We start from the raw sequence: 17,975 nt of genomic DNA on the forward strand, positions 1-17,975 counted from the left end.
AATTAATTTGAGATGAGCCCTGTTTCTCATATTTTATGTGATATATATACATAACAACATATATCAAAAATAACATTCAAAGTGAATAACAATAAAGTAAAACTGGTCAAGGAACAAGTAATAAAAAATAATAAATTAATAAAAAAAATATATATACATATATATTTTTTTCTTAATTTTTCCTTTTTTATATACATATATATATATTTATATAATATATTATATATAAATATTTTTTATTACTTGTTCCTTGACCAGTTTTACTTTATTTTTATTCACTTTGAATGTTATTTTTGTTATATATGTTGTTGCCCATGCTCAACCTATAGGGTTGTCTTTCTTACTGTTGTGATAATTGACAGTGTCTTGTTGTATGTATATTTTTGATAACGAAAAAAAAGCTTCTTCTTCTTCTTCTTCTTCTTCTTCTTCTTCTGTTGGGTTTTCAATCTCATCATCGTTGTTCAAAATTTTACATCCACAAATACAAATTTGCCAGAGTTAAACCTCATTTTAATGCTTTTAAGGAAAAAAAAAATGCTTTATATTAAGGCTATATCTTCTTCAAAAAACAAAAAGGCTACTGAAACGATGACTTTGTGCTCCCATTTTAATGTTTTTACTTAAGTTACTATTATTTCATTTACATTAACCTCTGACATATTTTGTGTTTCGTTATTTTATTTATTTATTTGGGGGTTTTTTGATTGTTTTTTTTTAAATTTATCCCTTAATTTCCTTATGTATTGTTTATCAATGTATTGATTGAACTGTTCTTTGTACTGTTTACAAATATAAAATAAGACTATTGAAAACATTTTTTATCTTCTTCTTCTTCTTCTTCTTCTTGTGTTTAATGGCAGCAGTTTACATCCTGGGTGTTACATTACTGCCCTCTTCTGAAGTTCACTAACTCCTACAGCAGAGCCTCCCAAACTGTGGAGGCCTGATGCTCCTAAACATTCACCTCCCCATCTCCTTTTATCACGGAGAGGTAGAGTACATACAGTACATAATAAACACTGACAAAGTGGATGGTGATTTATTCAATGTGGTTCCAGGAGGACATTCAGTGCTAGACTCATTCCACCACAGAGCGCCACAACGAGTCCTTCCTGCCTGTGGCAATCAAACTTTACAACTCTGAGCAGCTAACGTTATTACCCCGTTATTTATTAAGCTATTATCCTCATGTGCACCACGGATTAAACTGTGCAACAATCCAACTGTGTAATACTCTGTCATTAATACTGCATTTATACTGTACATCGCAATAAATATTCTAATTGAAATTCTTATTTATACTCTTCTTGCATTTATATTTAACACACTTAATAGATGCTCAGCTTTTTGTGTTAATTGAATTACACAGTGGTTATATATATCGTGTGATGTGTTCGATTTGTACATAATTCTTATATTTCTAATTTCTTATTCTCATTTTTATTATTTATTTTTATTCCCTAAGTTGAACCATTTTCAACCGTGAAATGCTGATTTTGCTACATTTGGCAAGAAATGTCAACATGACTCTAACAGCAGCATCGACGTGTTCCATCACAGTTCACAGTCATGTTGAGTTTATAGCTTATAAAAACGTGTGCAGTTTCTCTTTAATGCCTTGCAGAATGTTTACCTACCAGGGATCATTGTTCTGTTTAAGTAAATTCAACTCAAGTGGTGCTGGTCCCTGGGTGGCAGAGGGGTTTAAGCTCCAGGTCATGTGGAGATCAGCCTCCATTTAATCCTCTGGAGAGAGAGAGAGAGAGAGAGAGAGAGAGAGAGAGAGAGAGAGATTGTATTTATTGATGTCTAACTGGGCTTAAGGTGCAGTGCTAATTCGAGTACCATAGCCACAAGCAAAGAGTAAAAAGAGTGTGTACTTGCGAACCTTAAACCTGTGGAGGTAAAATATCAAAATCGGGATTTTCTTTCCTTTGCCTGGGAATTTGGAACTTCCTAGGAATCCTACAGGTCTTTTACGACCTTTAGCCATCTCTGAACTACTCTGGAAACCTGGACTCATACAAAAATCATCCTTCGCATTGGAACTTGGAAGCTATCCCGGGATTTGAGTCCTCTTGGCGACCTTGGTAACAGTTTATTCCTACTCCTAGCCTCTCGTCTTGGATCATCAGAAACACTGGGTGAGATCCATTTTAAATATTTTCTGGAACACTGGGTTTACTTTACGATCTTTGGGACCTCGGCATCCTCAGCGACACACTGAGATTCACTCTGGGACCTCATCGGAAACTGGACCTGTTCTGCATTCTGTTTCTGGAATACTGGGCTCAAACCACAAACTGATCCTGGACACTTGGGTACCAGTTCCTCTTCAGTAAGTGTCCCATCATTTCCTCAAACTTTCCCAATGGCTCAGTCAGGCTCCTGCCCAAACCCAGACCTGTCTAATGGCGCCATTGTCCACAGCCCGATAGGTATTTGTTCAGATCTGGATACCCGGAGAGGAAGACAAGATGAGGAGGGAGAAGAGGAAGACGAGGAGGTGGAACTAGCCGAGGAAGTAGGGGAGGAGGTTTTGATGATGGCCGAAGGCGAAGGAGAGAGCAGAGAGCAGAGTGAAAGGGAGGAAGTGAGGATTATCCAAGTGGCCATGTTACCAAATGAAGTAATACGAAAGGGGGATGGGGGAGGTGAAAGACTGGAGGAAGACAGGGAGGCAAGGGCTGAAGTGGGGGATGAAGAGCACAAAATGATAAGTGAACGGACAAGAGAGAAAGAAGGGATTGAAAATCCACATCTCTTTTCACTCTTAGTAGAGGTCGAGAAAGGTCAAGAGCAGATATCAGACGGCAATGAAGGAAAGGAAGAAGAAGAGAAGGATGACAAAAATAAACAAGAAGCAGTGACGGAGGTAAGGGAGGATGACGGAGACACTGGGTTAGAAGGACAGCAGGTGTGGTCCACTACTGATGATGCAGAGCATGTTCAGGACTCAGAGTCAGGAGAGCAGCTGTTGACAGATGACACAGACAAAACAGAAGTTGGTACTCGACCCACTAACGGTGAGCTAACAGAAACAACGATAGATGTGACCCCTGTTACCATGGGGATAAAAGAACAAGTCAACAACCAAGATCCGTGCCAAACGTCAACTGTTAGCGACAGTATCACACCCTTTGATACAACTGGCACAAAGGAAGCGGTGGCCAATCGGACCGACCGATTAACCGGTGAGAAGAAAGACACTGATGAGAAAGACGACTTCGAATCTGAGAGCGTTAATAATAACATGACACGGCAACAAAAGGACTGCATAGAAGCAAAGGTTGAGGATGAGGAGACCAATGAGTTCACTTCTGATGATGTTCTAGACACAAATCAGACGGTAGAGACGCCAGACTTTGTACCCTCTGAGAAGCAGTCACAGACAGAGGGAGGGGTTGAGGAAACAAGGATGGAAGGGATCAACAAGAGGGAGCAGGTCGGGGTTAATACTCAAACAGTGATGGATGGGAAAGGACAGAGCACGGAAGGGGACGGGAGGACGGGCGATAACGCCATTAGAGAGTCAATGGGGGAGGAAGAGCACCGAGGAAGAGTTGATCTAACGCAAGAAGAGAAGATTGAAAACCAGGCGATGGTAGATCTCCCAGAACCACTGCAGGACCAGGTGGAGGATACACCTTTAGACCAGGTAGAGGATGCACCTTTAGACCAGGTGGAGTATGCACCTTTAGACCTGGTGGAGGAAGCACCTTTAGAGCAGGTGGGGGATGCACCTTTAGACCAGGTAGAGGATGCACCTTTAGACCAGGTAGAGGATGCACCTTTAGACCAGGTAGAGGATGCACCTTTAGACCAGGTAGAGGAAGCCCTTGAACTGGAGGAAGCGGGTGAAGTTGAACCTGATAACTCTGGAGGGGGGGTCACATCAGATGAGAACGTGTCCACAACAGAAGAGCAGGGACATCCTTCGCAGCTCCTCAGAGAAGGAGGGACAGATTGGGGAGAAAGACTGAGAGAACAGCTGAGAGAGCAGGCCCTGGTAGAAGACGAGAAGGGAGGAGGAGGAGGAGCAGAAGAAGAAGAAGAAGAAGAAGAAGAAGAAGAAGAAGCAATGGAGGGAGGGCTGGAGATGATGGAAGAGCCTGTGACTGTTTTAGATGATGAGATTGAAGAGATAGAGGACAGTCCGAGGAGTGGACATGAAGAACAAAAGCTGGCCACCATCACAGCCTCTTCGGAAGACACCACGGTCCAGGCGAAGGATGGAGAGACAAAGGATGGAGGGAATCAAGAACTGCAAGGAGAGACGCTTGAACCTGGTAAGGTGAAGGACGGGAGACAGGAAGATGGGAAAGGAGAGGTAGAGTTGGATGAAAAAGGAGAGGTAGAGAAGGACGAGAAACAGAAGGATGAGAAAGGAGAGGTAGAGTTGGATGAGAAACAGAAAGATGGAAAAGGAGAGGTAGAGAATGGTCGAAAAGGAGAGGTAGAGAAGGATGAAAAAGGAGAGGTAGAGAATGATGAAAGAGGAGAGGTAGAGAAGGATGAAAAAAGAGAGGTAGAGAAGGATAAGAAACAGAAGGATGAAAAAGGAGAGGTAGAGAAGGATGAAAGAGGAGAGGTAGAGAAGGATGAAAGAAGAGAAGTAGAGAAGGATGAAAGAGGAGAAGTAGAGAAGGATATAAATGGAAGAGTTAAAGGACTGAAGCAGGCGATGGAGAATGGGATCTTGTTCCCCGAGTCACAGCCTGTCAGGAAAGAGGAATGGGGGACAGCGACCAGAGTTCTGTCTTCCAGGAGAAAAGACAATGACTGGATTAAACCTGTCCAGCCGGAGGAGGAGAGAGCAGCAGAGATGAAACCCTGGAGGAACGAACTGAGGCCTGTGAAGAAAGAGGTGTGGTTGAAGAAGGAAACATCAGCAGAGGAGAAGGAGGACTGGATAAAGGAGCTGAAGTCAGTCATCAAACATGAATCACTTCCTAAGAAGAGGGATGAGCAGGTGAAGAAGAAGAGAGTGGTGCTGATGGAGGATGGACACTCGTACATCCCCCAGCGGGAGGAGGTGATGGAAGAGAAGAGAGAGGAGGTGAAGTTGATCTCCCATCGGAGGATGGGGAACAGCACAACGCCCCAAGACCAGGACTACAAGATCTCACTCTATGCCAAGGTAAGGAAGACATACTGTACACGTATCATATGTCCACCCTGAGTCCATAACTCTTTGCTGACATGGTTCCGTGGTCAAGGTCAATGGTTGTAATGGTTCTAGAACCGTAAAATGACCTTATAGTCATACATGGGAACTCTACTCTGCAATTACTGTAAGAATTATACATTGCATATTAGTGTTTTTGTGACTGCTTTATGTTTTTCCGACAAGCATACATCCACACAAATATAAAAATTGTGCTTTTTAGTATGTTTTGTTTTCATATGATTTGCCAAAGTATTACAGTCAGTAACATATTTTAACATAAATCAACTTTATCCTTTCAAGTTATAGCCATAAACATCCATCCAGCAGACACATACATACCTACAGCATGTTGGTTATAGCGCCATTATTACACGGCTGTGTTGAATACTCGACTCGGATTGGTCAATCACAGCGTTCTGCGGTCTGTAATTTCTGTATAACAGACCGTTACTATGTATAGCAGACCGTTGCTACGTATAACAGGCCGTTGCTATGTATAACAGACCGTTGCTATGTATAACAGAGCGTTGCTATGTATAACAGGCCGTTGCTATGTATAACAGAGTGTTGCTATGTACAACAGACCGTTGCTATGTATAACAAACCGTCACTATGTATAACAGACTGTTGCTATGTATAACAGACTGTTGCTATGTTTAGCAGACCGTTGCTATGTATAGCAGACCGTTGCTACGTATAACAGACCGTTGCTACGTATAACATACCGTTGCTACGTATAACAAACCGTCACTACGTATAACAGACTGTTGCTACGTATAGCAGACCGTTGCTAAGTATAACAGACCAATGCTATGTATAAGGCCATTGCTACGTATAACAGACCGTTGCTATGTATAACAGACCGTTGTTATGTATAGCAGACCGTTGCTACGTATAGCAGACCGTTGTTATGTATAGCAGACCGTTGCTACGTATAGCAGACCGTTGCTATGTATAACAGACCGTTGCTACGTATAACAGACCGTTGCTATGTATAACAGACTGGGGCTATGTATAACAGACCGTTGCTACGTATAAGGCCGTTGCTACGTATAACAGACCGTTGCTATGTATAACAGACCGTTGCTATGTATAGCAGACCGTTGCTATGTATAGCAGACCGTTGCTATGTATAACAGACCGTCGCTATGGGCGCAGCTCTGATGTCGGACTCTGGAGGACCGTCTTTGTGTCAAAATATTGATTTCTTCAGTAAGCAGCAGTGTAATAAGCAGGATAATGTACAGCCAGCGGGTCATTGTTGTGAAAGAATACCCGACTGTGCGTCGGGGTGCGGCACCGCCCTTACTTATTGTTGTGTTCTGGGGTTTTCTGGGTGAGAAAGAAATAAACCAGCACTCATGTTAGCTGGCCGACACGACTGAAAACATTGGAGACGTACCACTGATAAGATGTACATGTACTATGATGTCTATGTACGTATAGGTAAGTACTGGTATGGGCACAAATATACATTTAACTGCTATATATATCCAGGACTTGTCACAGATCTGTACTGTTTCAGAGGTGCTGTTGATGTCAGGTTGGTGGTGCCATTACAGAGATTGTGGATCATTTCTAGACTCATGGGACTTTAAAGGAACTCCTAATTCATGCAGACAATAGCTGTTTAAATCCAACACTTTAATAATTGTTTTAGAGTGAGAGAGAGAGAGAGAAACCCCATCTTGATCTGCTTACCTTATCTCATTAAGACAGTGATATCCTAATCCACCAGGCATGGCAGCCTACGTCGCTCCATGCATGCGATTCTTAAGGGTGTGGACAAAATAATAGAAACACACATATTATATAATACAGCTTGTTAGGAATGTGAGCTTTGTGAAGCTTCTAATGTTAAACTTGAATCAACCCTGATGTGTGTGTGTGTTTGTGTGTGTGTGTGTGTGTGTCATCTCAAGCTGCACACACACACACACACACACGCACACACACACACACACACACACACACAGAGGTGAGATTTGCTCTCTGAGGTTCAGCAGCACATTCCTGACTGAGGTGAAAATAAAAGAGGCCAGCAGAGAGGTTTAACAGAAAAATGCACTAATATCTAAGAGCTGCTTCACACACACACACACACACACACACACACACACACATCCAGCTTGCTCTCCGTGGGAGCTCACATCCAAACAACGGCGTCCTTTGTCACAGACTCTGTTGGCAGCTCAGACGGAGGTAGATGGAAACATCATGGGGAGGTTCTCTGGACTCAGTAGGGACACAGTTTAGAACTGGCTTTAGAGACATGTCTACGGAGGTAGTTCTTTCAAGATGACATGATAACAATACAGCAGACTGACTATGTACATGGTGTCATGTTTAGGAGCTGGTTGTAGGGCAACCAGAGCGTGAATAGCGGCGCTCTGCAGCCTGCGGGGTTAATCTCTACATTCTCACTCTGTAAGCTGATTAGCCTGCTGTTTGGTGCTGAGAGCTTGTTGGAAGCGACACCTACTCACCTCAGACTAAATACTGCAATGTTTAATAGGAGCAATGATACACAGGGCTGACATTCGTACGAATCACTGCTGACCTTTTGACCTGAGCTGTCCCGTCAGCCTCAGATTTATTCATCTGATCTGGAAGGAAACTAGTGATTTCAATCGTCTTTCTTTCTTCCACTTGTTCCATAAATGTTTTTTGGCGAAGCGTATATGATGTAAGTTTATTCAGGAAAGACAACACGAGTGAAAGAGAATGCCGAAACATTTGACTGATGTTGACCCCGTCAGTCAGAGAGAGATGGAGCCCTAGAGCCAAGAGGACACTAACATGGACAATTAGACCAAGGTTAAACATAACACCTATAATATCAATCAATCAATCAAGATTTACTTATATAGCACCTTTCAAACAAGTCAAATGTAATTCAAAGTGCTGTGTTAAAAATGGATATAGAGACTAATGCACCAAAACAACTAAGATAAAAGTTCACTGAATACGGAAGCAATAAGAGATGGGTATTTAAGATAATAAAAGATAACTAAAATAAATAAAAATAATAATAAAGATAAATAAATAAAAATTATGAAACTATTAAAAAAAAAGCAGATTGTATTAAAATAATAAAACTGAATAAAAGAGATAATAAGGATCAGCAATAAAATGCTGAGTAAAATAAACACTATATTGATGATAAATAAAATAAGTATAAAAAATAAAACCATAAAATTATAAAACACTACATAAAAAACAGACTAAATAGATGTTTTTTTTAAAGTTTATGTTTAAAAATATCAATATTTTCAATTCCTCTCAGTTCCTCTGAACTAAAATTTCTGTAAGGTACTGTAGTCTGGTGTACGGCCATGAAGTGCCTTATTATAAACTAATACCAGAATTTTAAAATCAATACGAAATACTTTAAAATAGGAGTAATGTGGTTGGTTCTAGTCAGCACTCAGCAGCAGAATGTTGAATTAATTGTAGCTGATTTATTGTATTCTTTGGTGAGGAGTGGAGGTAAAGAGCTTCATTGGAACATTAGTGTGAAAATGAATCCAACTGAAGATCCACAAGTGTCAGCTTCATGTAAAGAATCCATATTAGATGTATTTATACATCATGTGATTGGATGTACTCATGGTGGAAATAAAAGTGAGAAAACAAAGAGACGTGTGAGCTGCTGTGTGTGACAAACATCCCTCCGTCTGGGCTGCGACACACACACACACACACACACACACTGGAGACATTGTGAGCAGAGATTCCACGGCAACCCACTCTTACACTGCTCGCTGCCTCCCAACTTCACACAGCCGCTGACCTCATGTCAGATTCTTATGTGTATTATGTAAATGAAAGGGACAGAGGGGCGTAAGGCTTGTAAGGCTGACGTCGCTGTAATGACGTTCGGGGGTTTCGTACAAACAGGACTTCCATCGCTGTTTGTTAAACCAAAATAAACGTTGACGAAAACGCTTGTTACGTAACTTTACGTGAGAAAGTCCTGCTAAGGCCAGTTGTTATTATTACTTCCGCCAAGGCAGAAGGCCTAGGAAGGTGGTTATGTTTTCACCAGCGTTGGTTTGTTGGTTTGTCCGTTTGGAGGATTACTCCAAAAGTCCACGATGGATTTGAATGAAATTTGGGAAGCGACGTACATTAAACCTGCCTTAGCGTAGGTCTGCACTCTCCGATTTTCAAGTTTATATATATTTTTGTTTCCTAAACCTAACCAATGATTTCCCAATAGTTTCAGAAAGGTCAACATAACCGTGGTTTGCAGAAACGTAGCGTGCCAACAGTTGAACCGAACCGCAACCACAACCCTTACCATAACCTCAACCGCTTCTTGTACCAACGACTTTTATTCTCCTACTGGGACCGTGTCAACATATTTTACCCCTACAATGTGATTAATACACACACACATACTTAATATTTGTTCTGACAAAGAGGGATTGTGTGGAGGAGACAGTGGCATACCAGAGAAAGTAGAAAAAAACAAGTCCAAGGATCGGCAGACAGACGTGGTGCTGGTTTGTGGAGATAACAGGATGAACTATACATGGATTATACTATCTAGTTTTGTGTTTCTGGGTTAAGGAGACGTCTGCTTTTAGAGGAGTGTGAGCGTTCACACAACCTTTCTATTGTTCACCATGTCCTGGTGTGACACAGCAGTTAAAAAACTGGGCTTCCCTGTCATTGAGCTGTTTGTAAAGGTAAGTGGGATTATATTCACAAAGCACTGTCAGTGCCTTTCAATTGATTGGTCATACAGTACCCATGGCAGCAACAGTATGGTTGGGAAATGGTTAAGGACTTAATGAACTCTCGTGGTTGTGGTTACAGAAAGGTCGTGGTCCTTTTAAAGATGCATTTATCGTTGTCGACTTACATTCATCAGGTGGACAGAAGTCGGCAGATGTCTAACGCGGTGGTTCTCAAACTATGGTACCACTGGTGCTCTCTCTAGTGGTATGCGGAGGAATCTCGGACTATTGATTCCTCTGTATTGATGCTTAACCACAGTTACGCTGCACAATGACGCATACGCTGTATCATGTTTCAGTTTGTTTGGGACCGGAATCTGTGTTGAAATCAGCAGAAGGACAGTTAGTAACGTTAGCTGTTAGCAGCCGGTGGGCAGCACAGTCCTGCTTGGTTAAATACCGGAGATACGAACGTTAACGGAGGTGCCATTGAGTTGTTATTATGAAGCGTTCAAAGTCAGCTCAGGAAAAATGACCATTGGGTGAAGGTAAATTACAACGTTATCATGATGTGTTCAAATGTAATCTCGTAAAATATAGTTTTTGGTGAGAAACTTGAATAAATCCAGTTGTTAGAAGGAGATGTTATTCAATCAATACATCAATACATCAATATAAAATAGATAATAGAGAGAATTATGACCTGTTTAACTCGTAATAATATGACTTTATTCTCTCGTAATATTACAACTTTTTTCTCGTAAAGTTATGACTTTATTGTCGTAATATTACAACTTTTTTTCTCGTAAAGTTATGACTTTATTCTGTAAATCTCAGATGTTTTTTCCCTCAATCTGGCCCTAATACTCCGTAGTACATTTTCACTTTGGCCCTCACTGCATTAGACTTATATACTATATACTTAGACTATAAGCTGTGTTACCTTCATCACTTCATTCATGGCTCTTTGATAGTAAAGGTTGCTGACCCCTGCTTTAGCTGCTAAATAACTCCACTCTTTCGTTTGTGTGCTGTTTGGTGCTGAGCAGGTTATTAGTGCACCGCGGGTTTATCAGAGCTTTAATACAGCTGCCTGCTGCTGTAACTAAATGATGAAAGGCCAACTATGCAGAGTACGGCGGGGTACTTTTGACCACTTATAGACGTGAAACCAGAACTGAAGACAAGTACTCATTAAAGACCTTTTTTTTGACAAAATAACGTTCACGAACACTCCACTTAGGTGTTTGCTCAGTTGTCATGGAGATGATTCAGTTGTCAACACATGACCTAAGTGTTGAGCGCCGATAACAGATATCCGGTATCAGACGTGAATGTCCCTTGTACACTGACCTTCAATGACCTTTGACCTGATCGTGCTGTGAGAGGTTTTGATGTCTGATGTCTCTCTTGTGTTTAGGCGGGAAGTGATGGGGAGAGCATCGGTAACTGTCCGTTCTCTCAGAGACTCTTTATGATCCTGTGGCTTAAAGGAGTCATCTTCAACGTCACCACTGTCGACCTCAAACGGTAAAACACACACACATAAATACACATATCTTCATCCTTATTACAGTCTTTTTGAGTGTCTACACTATATGTTGTGTGTTTTGTGTTGTCAGGAAGCCGGCTGACCTGCAGGACCTCGCTCCAGGAACCAACCCTCCTTTCGTGACCTTCAATGGCGAGGTCAAGGTCGACGTCAACAAGATCGAGGAGTTCCTGGAGGAGAAACTGGTCCCGCCACGGTACAGAAACACACATATTTTACACACATTGACTGAAGAAAGTCAGTTCAGTTGACTTCTCTAACGTGTCTTTGACATCAGCTACCCCAGACTGGCTCCCAGACATCCTGAAGCCAACACGGCGGGCATCGATGTGTTCGCCAAGTTCTCAGCTTACATCAAAAACCCGAGGAAGGACACCAACGACGGTAAGAGAGAGAGATGTGTGAGGGCTGGCTTCAAATCATTTCACTCTGGATCAGTGTTTTCCTTTCAACCAAAGTGGCCGACCGGCGGATCGCTACTGGCAGCGTGACTAAACCCACCGCACACCGTTAGGGCGTCTTCGCACCTAAACCCACCGCACACCGTTAGGGCATCTTCACACCTAAACCCACCGCACACAGTTAGGGCGTCTTCGCACCTAAACCCACCGCACACCGTTAGGGCATCTTCACACCTAAACCCACCGCACACAGTTAGGGCGTCTTCACACCTAAACCCACCGCACACCGTTAGGGCGTCTTCACACCTAAACCCACTGCACCGTTAGGGCGTCTTCACAACTAAACCCACCGCACACCGTTAGGGCGTCTTCACACCTAAACCCACCGCACACAGTTAGGGCGTCTTCGCACCTAAACCCACCGCACACCGTTAGGGCATCTTCACACCTAAACCCACCGCACACAGTTAGGGCGTCTTCACACCTAAACCCACCGCACACCGTTAGGGCGTCTTTACACCTAAACCCACCGCACACCGTTAGGGCGTCTTCACACCTAAACCCACCGCACACCGTTAGGGCGTCTTCACACCTAAACCCACCGCACACAGTTAGGGCATCTTCACACTTAAACCCACCGCACACCGTTAGGGCATCTTCACACCTAAACCCACCGCACACCGTTAGGGCGTCTTCACACCTAAACCCACCGCACCGCGTTAGGGCGTCTTCACACCTAAACCCACCGCACACCATTAGGGCGTCTTCACACCTAAACCCACCGCACACAGTTAGGGCGTCTTCACACCTAAACCCACCGCACACCGTTAGGGCATCTTCACACCTAAACCCACCGCACACCGTTAGGGCATCTTCACACCTAAACCCACCGCACACAGTTAGGGCATCTTCACACCTAAACCCACCGCACACCGTTAGGGCGTCTTCACACCTAAACCCACCGCACACCGTTAGGGCGTCTTTACACCTAAACCCACCGCACACCGTTAGGGCGTCTTCACACCTAAACCCACCGCACAGTTAGGGCGTCTACACACCTAAACCCACCGCACGGTTAGGGTTTGTCCTTCATATCATCTGATCCATTCTGCTGTCTGTATCTCTATCGGCAGTCTTAGAGAAAGCCTTGCTCAAGTCTCTCCGGCGTCTCGATGACTTCCTGAGGACCCCCCTGCCTGAGGAGATCGATGCCGACGCCTCAGAAGACCTGCCCGAGTCCTCCAGGAGCTTTCTAGACGGGTCGGAGCTCACCTTGGCTGACTGCAACCTGCTGCCTAAACTACACATCCTTAAGGTCCACTCAGCCTGCTGCTCACACTGGATAGGGCAGGGGTCAGCAACCTGCGTCTCTTGAGCCCCTCTCCAGTGGCTTGTTTTGCCTCTTTTGATAGTAAAGGTTGCTGACCCCTGGGGTAGGGAGAAGAAGGATGGTTTTACCTACGATAATGCTTAGATCACCACAACCAGTTCTCCCAACACCCGTCAACTCACTCACATTTTTTTCTGTTTTGCAGGTCGTAGCCAAGAAATACAGAGGCTTTGAGATTCCCGCGGAGATGACGGGGGTGTGGAGGTATTTAAACTGCGCCTATCAGAGGGAGGAGTTCACCAGCACATGCCCCGCGGAGAGGGAGATCCACTTCGCCTATCTGGACGTGGTGAAACAAATCAAATAGGAGGAAGAGGAAGGGGGGTGAATAAAGGAGATAATCTGTAGACGTGAACATATAGAATAAGAACTCCAGGTTATAGACTAGGCCTATCCATACTAAACCATCTATTAACTAAACATCTATTACCTGTTTATGTGTGTGTCTACAGAATGTGTGTGTGTGCTCTCACAGGTTGGGTTGCACCGTCATCTACTCTATCTTTATGCTTATCATTTTATAAATAATGACAACCCAGTAATTAGTGGTCACTTTTCAGATGATGGCAGGTCCAAGTTCACTACAAAGATGGCATGCTAGCTCTAGTATCATACCAAAAATGGCGAACGATTCTTTAAAATGCGTCTCTATAGGTCCTGTTTCAGTCACCGGGATACGTTATGATATCTCAAATGCAAATCTACATTATTGTGGTCATTGCATTAGCCCACTGAACACCATTTTTCTACAGCCTTATCTCAGCATTTCATTCACTTTAGAAGTCCCCCAATTGCATGCTATATAGTATATAATACTAACTATATTTTGAATAATTAGTGAACGGATCAGACCCGTCGCTGGTCGTCTTTCACAGTCTGAAACAAGCAGACAGGTTGGAAACAAACCTACAGGTGTTATTTGGAAGAGAAAATGAAAGCAAGACCGGTCAAAATATTAACATTCGTCACGGTTTACCGATCCGAGCTTTAACTTTAACTTTAACTGTAATAAAGTGGAATGATCCCTGAAGTTTGGCCATTACAAAGTGAGAGAAACAGTGCAGGTGGAAGGTGTAAAATTACATCATCTGGTTCCATGTTCTGTCTTAATGATGATGATGAATCAGCGGTCAGATCAAGATGAAGAGTTAATAGTGGGGCAGCTAAACTGAAATATTCGTAACAACTGTGCATTTTGCGATAAAAGCAACAAATTTGGCACAGATGTAGGTTTATATGTTATGAAAAGATATAGATTTGGACCCTTGGCGCCTATTTGGCAGCCATATAGGCTGCCAAATAGGCGCTAAATATTCCAAAATGATCCAGAAAACTGATTTTATGACTCTTGATGATTTCCAAGATGTTTTCAAGCTGATCAGATCAGACGTCAGAAGATCACGGAAATGTGTTTATTACCTCTTTATTTTGAAAGGGTGCTTTTTAAAAGCTTTTAACCTGAGAAAACAAACGAATAAAAGGAGCTTGGTCACTTCAGTGTCAAACTTCACCCCCTTGCCTTCATGATAGAAATACAGCTAATACAGCATTAGAACGGCAAGATCTTCAGCTTTCCATTGGTGTGTTTATCTTTTCATTAGCAGTAAAACTGACAGAGATATCCCTGGATAAATGTCTTGGTCGCCAGTAACCTCTAGTCACAGTTAAAGCGATACTGAACTTCGGTAGAACTTTGGGTTGTATTACTAACTCGCAACTAGCTTGAAAAATGTGGGGCCAAATTGGCGGCACCCCGATATCTATATCTTTTCATAACATATAAACCTACATCTGTGCCAAATTTGTTGCTTTTATTACAAAATGCACAGTTGTTATGCTTAACCGCCCCGCTATAAAGGCCTAAGAGCCTTTTGTGCTTGTACATTGTGCTGAATGTGTTCTCTCTATATACTGATGCAATGAGACTATTTACTCCTATAGTGATTCTCTTTGACTTGTATATCTAATGCTACTGACTGGCTGAGTGTGGGCAGGCATCGGCGCTGGCTGGTTTAACTGGTGACGATGACTTTTTGATTGACACATTATGTAGTTCAGACCACCTCGCTCCTGCTGTCAGCATCAACAGTCCAACAGAGGCCAAACGTTGCATTCACGTCATACAAGAATCACCTTTATCAGTTAAAAACAGTGCCTCCTGCCAATGTAATTTAAACAAAATTATTTGAGTGTGACATAACAATGTTGTTAGGACACATATGCTCACTTTATTTCATTAAAATCACTTGTTTGATTGTTGGACAGAAGTGGTTTAGTACGTCTTGCAGCCATTCAGTGTTTGGCAGAGATGTGTAATGTGTTCCGGCCTTATATCCTCTCTGGGGACAATCTTTATTAAACTGATTTTATCACTACGTGGACCGTCTTCGATGTCTTTTCTGTTTCTCTGATTATCACTTCATTGGTATTCTAGTCAGTGTGTTAATGCTGGGTTAAAGGGACTGTTTGGAACTTCTTACACGTATAAATCATTGCGGGTCGATGTTTCCCATGCGCACTTGCGTGTGGTAAACAGTGTTGTAATATTAAGAGAATAAAGTCGGAATATTAAGAGAATAAAGTCAGAAGTTTACGAGAAAAAAAAGTTGTAATATTATGAGAATAAAGTCATAATTTTACAAGAAAAAAAGAAAATATGTAAAATTACTACTTTATTCTCATAGTATTATGACTTTATTCTCATTGAAATCTCAGATCTATTTTTTTTTCCTCAATGTGGCCCTAATACTAATACTTTATCAATTATCTGTAATCTCACACTATTTCAGTGGCACACTACAGACTCCGTACATTGGAGGCTATTTATTTGACGTCTTAGTGCTCTCTGTCCCAAAAGCTCGGACAAAAATTGGAGAAAGGGCTTTTGCATATTCTGCACCCTCAGCCTGGAATTTGCTCCAAAATGACCTTAAAATCAAGGAGCTGGTATCATTAAACATTTCTAAATCTCAAATGAAGACTTTAGAAGCAGACTCTATGGCATGCCAATGTTTTACATTCCCTTGTTGTACAGCTGACTCCCAGAAAAGTTCCTTTTTGTCCCCCCATTTGTCTTTAGATAGTTCTCTTTTAATGCAAATTTGAGTGCTTTTAGTGTTTGTGAACTGTATTTTTGTCTCTGTCTGCAACTACTTGCTGCTGACCGTCTTGGCCAGGTCTCCCTTGGAAAAGAGGTTCTTAATCTCAATGGGACTAACCTGGTTAAATAAAGGTTAAATAATACTAATTTCAAAAAATGCTAAAGCCATTTGAAGACTCTTCGTTTCAAAGAATTCTAAATACGTGCAGGACTCGGTGTATTTAACACACACGAAAACCCTCGAGCATGTGCAGACGCACACACCCATCACCGGGGCGACCGTGATGGTGACCTCTGTGGAAACCTCTGAATGTAATGACTTTGTTGAGTTTGCACACCCAGACAGCAAACAAGCTCAGTTACCATGGAAACATCCGGAGGAGGAATGTCCTTCTGTTCTGAACTACTGTAATAACAACTGGGTAAAGTCACACTTCAAATAGTATAATTAGAGAGTTTTAGTATATTTAGTTCTATTCCTGGTTCATGTGTAGTCTGAAACTACTACAGCGACTGATGTGATGATGTGACCTGGAGGTCATTGTTCCAACACAACGTGCAGATCTTTATCTATCTTGGGTCAAATTATGTGAAAATAACACAAATTAGACACAATTTTCACACCTTGAAAATGTTTGTTAAACTCACTCCTAGTATGGAGCTGAAGACGTGTTGCCAGAGCTGAAGAATTATCTCTCTACGGTGGCTCAGAAGTGCAAAACACAACATTTGACAAAAGCAATGAACAAAACCTAGAACCATCAGAAAAATGTAAAAACCCATTTTTTCATTTCTATAGTTTTACAAAAAACAAATTAATAGTGAAACTTAAATTTGGTTTTGTCAGAAACAACAAACCACAACCAACATTTTACAAAACAAATGAACGCTTCCGCTCTCATACAACAAACAAGAAATAATGCTCATTTCATGATTCTTTATGACACCAGGCTGAACAGATCTCTTCAGGTGCAATAATAACTAGAGACCATCTTTACGCTTGTGATGGCGAGCTGAAGCTTCATGAAACATTGAAGCTTTCCAGCAAATTGGTTCGGAAAAGGGTTCGTTTCTCGAGGATTCCTGTGCTCACGAAACCACCTGGTGGCCAAAGAGTGTAAAACAGGCAGATATGATCTTAACTATCTGTGATAAACCGTATTTTGCGCCAGTAAAGGCTGTTGGGAATGACTATAAACAATGAAAAAAATCTATTACCATGTAATCCATTCATATCTATAAAATATATATCTATTTTCTAGCAAGTATATTATGAGTATATAACATACATGTATAATAAACTGTAATTGTTTTGTGAGCAATGCATCTTATGTGTGTAAACCAATCCTTTGGTCAATAATTGTAATTGTAGTGTAGTGTAATATAATAATGGCAGGAGGGGTAATATTAGTGTTCACTTATGGAAAGTGGCATTGGTTCAACCAGTGAAGATCTGAACCACTTCCTGAACCGGTCACGCGGTATGGCTGGGCAGCGAGGCTTCGGACGCCATCGATGACGTCATTGGTCTGAAAACAACACCAAGCCTCGATACGCGCATTGGATTACTCAACACACCTTCCGAAGCCTCGGCACTGCACGTAACATCACTACTTTACGCCAAACGGTTGAGACGCTATCGCGGTGACCCGACAGAAATAAGAATGTAAACAC

General features: G+C 42.1%; 1 protein-coding gene across 3 annotated transcripts; it reads left to right on the top strand.

The window, feature by feature from the left end:
• Positions 1–1,781: 1,781 nt before the first annotated feature.
• LOC119483769 (chloride intracellular channel protein 4) lies at positions 1,782–15,576 on the top strand. Of its 3 annotated transcripts, none has more exons than XM_037762221.1 (7): positions 1,782–4,483; positions 4,532–5,143; positions 11,279–11,388; positions 11,481–11,606; positions 11,688–11,794; positions 12,945–13,126; positions 13,347–15,576. In XM_037762221.1, the coding sequence occupies exons 1-7, from the start codon at positions 2,375–2,377 to the stop codon at positions 13,506–13,508; spliced, it is 3,408 nt and encodes a 1,135-aa protein (XP_037618149.1). In that variant the 5' UTR covers positions 1,782–2,374; the 3' UTR covers positions 13,509–15,576. The 3 variants fall into 3 exon arrangements, with proteins under 3 accessions (XP_037618149.1, XP_037618150.1, XP_037618151.1); XM_037762222.1 differs by having other exon boundaries at positions 1,782–4,435; positions 4,508–5,143; XM_037762223.1 differs by lacking the exons at positions 1,782–4,483; positions 4,532–5,143 and adding an exon at positions 9,657–9,867.
• Positions 15,577–17,975: the final 2,399 nt, after the last annotated feature.

This window comes from Sebastes umbrosus, chromosome 24 (assembly GCF_015220745.1).
Source record: "Sebastes umbrosus isolate fSebUmb1 chromosome 24, fSebUmb1.pri, whole genome shotgun sequence".
Taxonomy (NCBI): Eukaryota; Metazoa; Chordata; class Actinopteri; order Perciformes; family Sebastidae; genus Sebastes; species Sebastes umbrosus.